Raw genomic sequence first — 10,738 nt, 5'->3', positions numbered from 1 at the left:
ATTGCTTTTAATTTATTGAAATTTATTACTACTGCTTTATTAGTTCAAATTGCAAATTATGATTAGAGTTTACCTAACAACCAAGTAACCATGATTACTAAAACACTTGTATCACAAAAAAATTAAGTTTAATTAGTTTGTGTTTTCTTCATTTGAGCTATTTTCATATGTTAGGAAATTTTAAGAATATCTTTCATGCTCTCCATGTGATCACATGGACATAGAATATTTGTAGCTATTGATTGATATGGTGAAATAAGTATTATTATAACAATTTGATGTGCCATTTATATTAGGTTGTATCATATTTACGATGTTTTTACTTAGCTTCAAGATACTTCTTATAATTTTATGACATGGATGGTTCATATCGTTGGTAAATAGGACATTTATTTGAATGTTTAAGGAATTTCACAGTTATGTCTTGTTTCCAATCTTTCTTGTTACATGGGCATTTCGTATTATATTTATAATCTTTCTTGTTATACATGATATGGTTTATTTATTTGTTGTTATGTAGGCAAAGGAGATTTGAAGGGGTGCAAAGCTTTTTGGCAGACGAAGATGACTTGATGTATTTTTAGTTTATTTACCTCCTTGGATGGATGATGGACTTATATAACATTTGATTGTTGAACTTTATAATATTTTCTAGAAGCTTGAACAAGATAGATCTTGTAAAATTTGTTGAGATCTTTATATTTGTTGAATTATGAGTTGATCGAGTTCAATTATTACTCTTGTATGTGAAATTAAGATGTGTTGAATGTATATAAATGCTATTTGAATTTGGTGTTTATGTATCTATGGATTGAATTGCAAAAAGAAATTTAATCTGGAAAAAAAATTTAGTATTAGGGACGAATTTGGCGACGAAAACGATTTGTTCCCACTCTATCGTAATTGTATCGAATCCAGAATTTGGGACGAATATGTGGATTCGTCCCAGAATTTGGGACGAATTCTGGGACGAAAATTTATTTATTAATTAAATTAGTATTTTTGTCCCCAAATTTGTCGCAAATGCTTAAAATTTTGCAACAAATTTATTATTCGTTGCAAAATTAGGGACAAATTTGGCAACAAAAAAAATTTGTCACCGAATTCGTCCCCAAATTCGTTGCAATATTAAGGACAAACTTAGCAACAAAAAATAATTTGTCACTGAATTCGTCCCCAATTTTGTTGCAAAAATAGGGACAAATTTGGCAACAAAAAATTATTTCCTCCGAACTGAATTCATCCCCAAATTCGTTGCTAAGTTTGCAACAACAAAATTATTCGTTCATTTTTTGCGACAAATTTGGGGACGAAAATTTTATTCGTTGCCAATTTTGTCCCCAAATTCGTTGCTGAATTTGCAACAAATCATAATTCGTTCCAAAAGTTGGCATCAAACATTTTGGGACGAAAAAATTTTCGTCCCTGATTTCGTCCCAAAAAATTTTGCAACGAATTTTTTTGTAAAATTCGTCCCAAAATTCGTCCAAAAATGCCTTATTTTTTGTAGTGCTACATGAAAGGATATTTTTTACCGATTTCATTGAGATTCAATTTTTACTCCATGCTATAAATTTATCATATAATTACCAACTCAGCTATACCCTCGGATGATTTATACCTAAAATATATGGCAAAAGTAATTATGCTCATCCCTAATAAACTGAGTATAACTAGTCCAAAAATCAAGATGACTTAAATCTAAAATTTCTACAAAAGATAACGCTATAAAAAAAATACCGATATAGGGACGATTTTTTTTTTACTTTTAAAAGCGGCTTTCAACCACTCCTACATTTTTACCAACGGTTTGAAAACCGCTCCTCTTGTCACCGTCCCTATATCCTATCAATGCGGTTTTCATAACAGTTGATAAAAATTTAAAAACCGCTCTTATTATACTTTATAGGTACGGTTTGAAACCGATCTTACACGTTATACATATAACAACGATTTCAAACCACTTCTATAACTATATATTCAGGTGTGGTTCAAACCGCTCTCTTAACCGGGTCAATTGCTCAAGTGTCCGTTGACCCTATTTTTATTTTTATTTTCTTTTAAAGTTGGAAAAGAAATTAGTTGTTATTGGGATTCGAACCTAGGTCTCCTAAATTATAACCTAATATCCTATTAACTAAACTACAACTATTAATATTTTTATGTATTAGTTAATTATTTAATAACTAGTCAATAGTTTCTTTTGTTATATTGTTATTCTTAGTAATTATGAGAAGATTAAGAGACATATTTATTCATTTATTTATTAATTTATAATTGCTTACTGATAGATAATTTTATATGTTAGTTAATTATTAAATAATTAATTAATATGTTTCTTTTACTATATATTTATTTTTAATAAGTCCAATAATGTCGGGTTTAGTAAACGATTTTAATTACCTATGGAATATGAGACTAAGATGATCTATGAAAATGACTTTGGTTATAGTTGATGCTAAAAATGGAAAGGAAAATATTTAGGTTTGCTTTATTTGTTATTATAGGCTAATAAAAGTAAAAATTTAAGAGAAAAAAATAATAAGGTTAATATGTTTTAAAAATAATGATTTTTTATAAATAATAATAATATTCCGATCATAAATAATCTAATATTATTTTTTAATGTTAGAATAAATATTTTTTAATAAATGTCATTATAAAATATTTATAAAAAAATATCAAATTTATATTCTAGTAGTACGAATTAGAGGATGGATAAAATTGAATAAAAAAAGAGAAAGGTTTTTCAAAGTGAGATTTAGGATTTTGGAGTTGAATAGAGTAAGAAGAAAAGTTTTTGACGTGATATTTAAGTTCGAAGTTGAATAAAAAAAGAGCAAAGATTTTTGATATGAGATTTAGAATTTCGGAGATATATAGAGGAAGATGAAGGTGTGGAGGTTGCGTGGGATGCCGGAAATGAAAGTTATGTGTTGGGAAAAAATATTAAGGAAACAAAAATAAGAAAAATATATATATAATTAAGAAAAGAAAGAAAATTGGTATATATAAAATTAGGAATTTTCTTTTAACAAAAATAAAAACTAGAAAAGAATAAAAACTGACATAAATGAAATTAAGATTTTATAAGAATAATTTATTTGACTAAAAAATATTTATATTAAATAAATAAATTTAAATTTGAGATGTACAAAATAAAATTACATTAAGTAAATTGTATACTTTAATTGTTATTTTTTTTAAAAAAAATATTGATCAATTTTAACTTATAAGAGTGGTTTATAGAATAACTGCTAAAAGTGTACTGTTTGATAACTGTTATTAGAAATTAGAGCAATAGAAACAGTTAGTAGCAGCGTTTAACATAAAATCGCAGTTAAATGTCCCTAATATCAGTAGTTTCAAGATTGCTTTTAATAGTTGAATCATTAAGAGTGGTTTCAGTAGCGGTTTATTCAAAACGGTGTTAGAACTATTCAACAAGAGCGGTTGCAAAATCGTTCTAAAAAAGGTAAGGCATTATAAATGATTTAGTTCAAACTGATTCTATTGTTTGATTTTCAAAAGCGGTGTTAAAATCGCTCCTAGACGGGTATTTTTTTTTGTAGTGTAATAAGAAGGCCGCGGGTACTCGACACAATTGACCTCATTGTCATTTATAAAAAGACAAATAAGAAAACCGAATAAGCAATCATATTTGATGGTATTTCCTATTTTTAACTAAAATCAATTATGAAAGTGACTAATCCGATCTTATGAAAGTTTTCCACTATTCATCAGAATAAATTGAGAAGCACTAATAGAGACTCATCTATATCATTCTTATATTCACTTTTCACTTTAAAAAAAAAATCTCTACGGAACACCACAGTTGAGATTTAAATCTTACATTTCATGATTATCCATTGAAAAAGCTAGCTATCACACCATTACCACAAGAGCAAACTTATAACTAAAATATGATTAGTGTAGCTAGCCCTGGGGTGACCAGTTTGAGCACACGGAATTTTTCCGTTGCTATCAGGGTAAATCGGAAAATGCTCGTAGCGGACAGCTAAGAAACTCAGCATCCTTTGGTTGCACCTACATCTTATTTGAAGAAAAAATTTCTGTAAATTTGCTATAGTTTAGGATAAAAATAATAAACCCAGCTAGTCATGGGGTGACCGGTCCGACCCCATAAAATTCTCCCACTGGCTACCAGAGTAAATCGAGAAGTGATCGCACGGACATGCCAAAAGTCAAGCATCCTTTAATTGCACTTCTCATTTGATGGAAACATTACTACAAATTTATCATAACTAGGGATCAATTCATAAGTTCCTAAATGATAACCTAGATAACCTGACGTTGCACCATAACTCCAAAGGCCAACTTGCTGATAACTAAAATGTGACAATATTTCATGCCGCAACCACTGCACGTTAATGATAATTAAAATATGACAAAAGGCAATTTGCTAGCCCTTTGTCCCCCCAATCCGTTTTTATACGGAGATAAATCATGGATGACTACTAGTCATTAGTGCAAATGGTCAAAGCATTGGGGAGGGCATGCTCGGACGCATCGAGTTTCGACCCCAAGACCTCATGTGGAAATACCCCATGCTTCAATCACCACACCACCCCGAGGAAACGTTATTGTTAACTAAAATGCAACAAAAGGCGATTCGTTCGGGCCCAGCACTTTGTCAATCCGTCCCTAAACAAATACGGAAGAGTTAAATGACGAATGACTACTGGCCATCAGTGCAAGTGGCCAAACTATGAGGAAGACATGCTTGAATGTACCAAATTTCAACCTTAAAATCATATATGATAACATCCTATATTTTAATCATCACACCACTATGAGGAAAATAAATCTACTATAAATGATCAACGAGTAAATTAATTTGTAATTATCTAAACAAATGGGGTATCTACAAAATAATGTTTTTAATACAAAACATATATGTTTAATTAATAATAAATTATGGATAAGAAATAGAATACTGTCTATATAAACATTTCTCTTAAAAAAAATATAGGATTCACTTCTATATATTTAGCGTAACTGTATATAATTTTCAAATATATGTATTTTTAATATTAACATTTATTATTTATGAATTCTAGCATCCACTTAATTATTTTAAAATTATATTATATTAAATAAATATATTTTAAAATATTAAAATTATTATTATTAGTTTAATAATAGTCGTCAACTAAGCTTATAAATTATTTATTTGCTATTTAATTTAATTTGAATTAAATAAAAATTAAATTATAAATAAATAAAATAATATAAAATAGAAAACCAAACAGTTGGATTAAATTATTATCGTTTAAAAATTATAAATAATAATATTATTAAAAAATACGCTTAATAATTTATTATTTACCTATTTTATATAATTTTGAATTTTAAAATTTATAATTTTTAATAAAAAATACACTTATGGGGTGGGCCAGGGCCAAGGCTAGGGCTGGCCCACCCCATCAATTCAAGATTATGTTCACGTGAATGAGTATATTTGGTTCGGGATTATTTTGATAATATTAATTATCATCTAAAGTTATTAATGAAAGATCTATTTAGTTCAGATAATCAACCATTCCCAAATAATAATATGTTAGCAAAAAGGACATGACATTAACTCGGAATCAAATAAACTTCGGAAAAATAAGATTTTTCTTTATTTCAAAATTAATAAAAATATTTAATCAAAAAATCTCTTGAAATTTTTTATAACGAAGATTTAAACTAAAAAAAACCGTTAACGAAAGAAAACACGTAAAGTAAAAAACAAAAAAAAACGTAAACTAACACCCCAAAAAAACCTTAACCAAATAAAGAAAAATGAAAAAACGTAAACATTAAAAAACCAAGAAAAACCCCTTAAACAAAAAAAACACGTAAATTTTTTTAAAAAGCCGTACAAAATAGAGAAAAGAGTAAACTAAATCATACAGTTTAAAAAGAAAAAAAATAATGTGCATAATTAGTTTTAAAACGAGGATAATATAATAAAATAATAAATCAGATTATACATTAAAATGTTTGATTTTTTTTATTACATTATCTAAATTAAACTAAAATTATATTTTATTTTTCATCACTTTAGTTAATTAAAATAATCAAAAATTATGTATGATAATTTTAACTAAATATATTCTAATAAAAAAAATATAATCTCAATTACTTTACTATCCCTAATCATTCCGACTTTACATAAAATTTTCACAAATCACTATAATAAATCAGAAAAAGCTTTTAAATACGTCATAATATGAGATCAAATTGTGAACATCTAAACGACAATTTAAATAACACAAGGGTTGATCTTCTAATAACACAAAATAGGTAGGTGCACACATGATAACTAAAATTGAAAAATAAAACATTTTCCAAAAGCTTTTAATAAATAATGTATATAACCAATTTTTTACTTTTAATCCATCGATCTCAAATTAATTTATTCCTTTATATTAGTTTAATTAAATATATTAATAGATAATTGAAATCAAAGAAGCTAAGTCTTGAATTTCGAATTAGTTAAGGATTTAATTAGACTGATAATTGCAAAACTCAGTATACGCATTTACAAATAAGGAATATCGCAATTGCTTGAGTTTCGAAAGAAGCATTATTTTGATCCCGCAAGTAATCAATCAGGATCATCAACAAAAAGGATTGCAGCATCGAAATCAGGCGCGTTCGCCGCGGATCCGGCGAGCTAACTGGATATCCTTGGGCATGATGGTGACTCTCTTGGCGTGGATCGCACAAAGATTGGTGTCTTCGAAGAGTCCTACTAGGTAGGCCTCCGCGGCCTCCTGAAGCGCCAGCACGGCGTGACTCTGGAACCGGAGATCGGTCTTGAAGTCCTGCGCGATCTCCCGCACCAGCCGCTGGAACGGCAGCTTCCGGATAAGCAGGTCCGTGCTCTTCTGGTACTTGCGGATCTCGCGAAGCGCCACTGTGCCGGGACGGTACCGGTGGGGCTTCTTCACGCCGCCTGTGGTCGGCGCCGATTTCCTGGCCGCCTGCGGCAGATCAACATAGGGACGGCGAACTCGTAAAAAAAAAAAGGAAGAAATAAAACGAATAATCAATCGACTGAGGTTTAGAATACGAACCTTGGTGGCGAGCTGCTTCCGGGGAGCTTTGCCGCCGGTTGATTTGCGGGCTGTTTGCTTGGTACGAGCCATGGCAAAGGATCTGAAGGATTTGAACGAGAGGCAAAAAGCGGGATACAATTTGAGGTTTGAATAAGGAGCGTATTTATTGGACTGGGGAACGGTTCGATCCGTGTGGAGTTGGATCGGACAGTCTTGGATTGGTTAGGGAAGCACACGATCTGCGTGCTTTACTCTGATTGGATGATGCGCTTTGGAGAAGATCGCTTACGTCATAAATCTTTTTTACATTTCGTATTATATTTCGACGGTCTCGATTAGTGGAAGCTGGATCGAACGGTTTAGGAGGGAGAAGGACAGTCGAGTTTGGGTGTCTTGCAAACTACGGCTTTTAGGCTGAGCCGATTTCTGTGACACGGTTCACACGGGCCATAAAAGTATAATTTGTCTAAATAAAAGTATCTTTTAATCTTTATCAATTTATCTTTAAAATCAGTTTATATTTTTTTTATCTTATCAATTTTGTAAAAGATATTTTACGAGAACATTCAACCGACCATGGAGGAAAATTCCAAGTGGATAGCAAAAAAAAAAAAAAAAAAAAAAAAAAAAAAAAAAAAACAAAAAAAAAAAAGGAAAGAAGAAAAAAAAAACAAGGTGGGCAACAAAAGGAAGGAAACGGACCTGCCTCAACGGTCAGATCGCATCACCATCGCCTACGAAATTTGAAGTATCCATTTCGTGACCGACCAAGGATCTGCAATGTCGTGACCGCGCAATTCACATGCTCAAGCAGCGCATGAACTCCCAATCTTCGTCTTCTTCCCCATCCCTGCCTCCGCCGCCGGCCTCCGAGTCGCTGGTCATGGCGTCCGTGGCCTCGCCGTCGCTGCCGGGAGCTGCTGCACGTGCAGCGGTGCGGGAGACCAGGTACGGCATGGAGTGGAAAGCGTGGGCGAGGGCACAGGAGAGAGCGTCCCCGGACCCGGCGGCGCATTCCTCGGCTCGGTGCTTGAGGGCGTCGAACATCATCGCAGGCTCATGCTGCAGCGCCCGGAGGACGTCGGCGCACGACTGGCCGGGAACAGCTAGCGTCACCGCGAAGCAGTGCGGCCCGTCGGCGTGCGACACCCGCACGACGCTCGGCCCCCCGAATAGGTTGTGCAACCCCCCCAGCGCCTCCTGGTAAGCCCCGCCAAGAAACATCCCCAGGTAGTATCCGCCTTCCTCGCCGGTGATTCCTCCGAGCTCGTGCAGTGGGAGGCTCGACTGTCCGCCGATGAACCTGTCGACCTTGCCGTCGCTGTCGCATGTCAGATCCGAGAGAATACCTTTGACCTCAGGTCGCTGATCGAGATGGTGAATTGGGATGATGGGGAAAAGCTGCCCGATGGCCCAGAAATCGGGCAATGAGGTGAACAGAGAGAGGTTAACATGGTAGGTCTTCACCGAATCAGCAACCCCCATTTCCTTCGACACAAGGTCGCACAGGGCATCGACAGCCGCAAGGTGCTCCAGCCCGAGAATGCCCTCCTTGAATTGGTCGACGCACCTCCACTTCAACCGGTCGGCATAAAGAGCACAGGTCTCGTACTCACAGCGGAACGCAGCGGCCATCAAATTACGGTAGTCTGAACGAACATCGTCTGCAAGCTCATCGAGAAAGTAGGCCAGATTTGGGGCCATGGACGACAATGCCTCAGCTTTGCTGGTGCTGGATGAAATCGCTTCGAAGATAAGAACCGAGTGGTGTGACACGAGAGCCCGGCCGCTCTCGCTGCAGATGATGGGATGGCGTATGTGCTTCCGGTCACAGGCGAGCATCACGGATCGAACCACAGCGTCGGCGTACTCGTCGAGGCTGTAGCTCACTGACATATCCGTTCCGCTTGAGTGAGAGCCATCGTAATCAATGCCCAGGCCACCGCCGATGTCAATCACTCTCATCGAGGCCCCAAGCCTTGAGAGTTCACAATATATTTGGGCGGCCTCGCTGACGCCGTCAGAAAGGAGGGCCGTCGACGGAATCTGCGAGCCAATGTGGAAATGCAAGAGTTGAAGGCAATCGAGCATGTCAAGTCGCTGGAGCTTGTGCGCAACAGAGAGGATCTGGGCGGTGGTCAGACCGAACTTGCCATTTTCACCAGAGGTAGATCCGAAATGGCCGGAATGTTTGGTTCTGAGCTTCGCACGAAGACCAATCACCGGCCGGACACCGAGTCTCAGGCTAGTCTCCACCACGGCGTCGAGCTCCTCCTCTTGTTCCAGGACGATCACTGTGTTGAGATCCATGCTACGAGCAATTAGGGCAAGGACTATGTATTCCTCGTCTTTATACCCGTTGCAGATGAGGAAAGCTTCAGGGCTTCCCTTGGAGAGACAGTTCATGGCGAGAAGAAGCTCCGCTTTTGACCCGGCCTCAAGGCCGAACCCAAAGGGCGCCCCAAATTCGACGATGTCCTCCACGATGTAGCGATCCTGGTTGCACTTCACCGGGTAGACCCCCTGGTAGGGAGAGCCGTAGCCATTGGATTGGATGGCAAACTCGAAGGCGGAGTGGAGGGACTCGAGCCGGTGCCTGAGGACGTCAGGAAAGCGGACGAGAAGCGGGAGGCGGAGGCCTAGACCGCCGTCGAACTTGGGGTCGGAGGCTTTCTTCACCACCTTCATCAGATCAATCTCCTGGTGAGGGAGAGTGGAAGCGCCGTAAGGCCGGACGGCGATGTCGCCGGCGGCGTTGATGCAGAAGTACGGCACGCCCCAACTATCGATCCGGTATAGCACGGCGGAGAGGTCAGGGGACCACGGAACGGGGCGGCCGTCGGCGGCGTCGTCTACTGGCGTTGTCGGAGCGCCTCCAGGGAATATCCCTGGTGCGGGAAGGGCGCCGTCCCACGCTATGCCATAGCTAGGGGGCGAGACAGCAGCATCTACGCAAGCGAGGGCCGGCATCCCTTCCCGATCGCCGACGGGGGCTTTAAAAGCCGCCGAGGCCGGAGCCCCGGCCTCCCCCTCAAGTGAAACAGGAAGAGACTTCGATGAAGAAGGGAAGCCCCGGCGCGCTAACGGAGGGCAGGGCAACCACCACGCCGGACGCTCAGAAGAAAGTAGGACGAAGAAATCACCGAAAGGCAATTAACCTACGCCGATGGACCTCCGGCTAAGTAGAGGCCCGGCGATCCCAAGGAGGAATGGCGGAGGCGAACAGATCCCTAGAGGAACAAGCGGCGGGAGCGTTATAAATAGCGAGTGGCGGAGAGGCGGAGTCGGAACCTGACGAGATTGGAAAGCGGGGGAGGAGGAGTTTATATAGCGAGATCGAGGGATATATAACGGTATGTTTCAAAACAGTGGCATAGAGGAAGGCGGCGAGCTTAGTGCCGTTTTATTAGATTTTATAGGACGAGCGCTGAATATATCGTTTCTATTCTGTCCTCATGAGGATCTGAGATTACCCGCAGCCGATCTCGGCGTGGTTCGAGAGGGCCCCACGGAGATTTAAATCAGGATCGTCCAATCAGAGGCGGAGCGCAGTCTTCTAGGCAGAAGGGCGGCGTGTACGTTTAGTGGGTGACGATGAGAGATGTTTTATCTGGATGCGGAGGCGTAGAAAGAGGATCTCAACTGACGGCCTCGATCGTGCCACGTTT

The 10,738-nt window shown here is 38.0% G+C and overlaps 2 protein-coding genes across 2 annotated transcripts; both read right to left on the bottom strand.

Annotated features, from left to right (window-relative positions):
• Positions 1 to 6,500: 6,500 nt before the first annotated feature.
• On the bottom strand, positions 6,501 to 7,514 carry LOC121970859 (histone H3.3-like). The gene is made up of 2 exons (XM_042521854.1): positions 7,089 to 7,514; positions 6,501 to 6,995 (listed from the first exon to the last, which is right to left on the bottom strand). The coding sequence occupies exons 1-2, from the start codon at positions 7,158 to 7,160 to the stop codon at positions 6,657 to 6,659; spliced, it is 411 nt and encodes a 136-aa protein (XP_042377788.1). The 5' UTR covers positions 7,161 to 7,514; the 3' UTR covers positions 6,501 to 6,656.
• Positions 7,515 to 7,711: 197 nt separating this feature from the next.
• LOC121970858 (arginine decarboxylase-like) lies at positions 7,712 to 10,364 on the bottom strand. The gene has a single exon (XM_042521853.1). The coding sequence runs from the start codon at positions 10,038 to 10,040 to the stop codon at positions 7,869 to 7,871; it is 2,172 nt and encodes a 723-aa protein (XP_042377787.1). The 5' UTR covers positions 10,041 to 10,364; the 3' UTR covers positions 7,712 to 7,868.
• Positions 10,365 to 10,738: the final 374 nt, after the last annotated feature.

The sequence above is a fragment of the Zingiber officinale genome, chromosome 4A (genome assembly GCF_018446385.1).
Source record: "Zingiber officinale cultivar Zhangliang chromosome 4A, Zo_v1.1, whole genome shotgun sequence".
Classification (NCBI taxonomy): Eukaryota; Viridiplantae; Streptophyta; class Magnoliopsida; order Zingiberales; family Zingiberaceae; genus Zingiber; species Zingiber officinale.
This window is presented reverse-complemented; position numbering and strand designations above follow the sequence as displayed.

Coding starts and splice junctions, on each gene's coding strand:
- LOC121970859 (XM_042521854.1), bottom strand. CDS start 7,160: ATGGCTCGTACCAAGCAAACAGCCCGCAAATCAACCGGCGGCAAAGCT. Junction 6,996..7,088: donor GGAAGCAGCTCGCCACCAAG/GTTCGTATTCTA, acceptor GATCTGCCGCAG/GCGGCCAGGAAATCGGCGCC.
- LOC121970858 (XM_042521853.1), bottom strand. CDS start 10,040: ATGCCGGCCCTCGCTTGCGTAGATGCTGCTGTCTCGCCCCCTAGCTAT.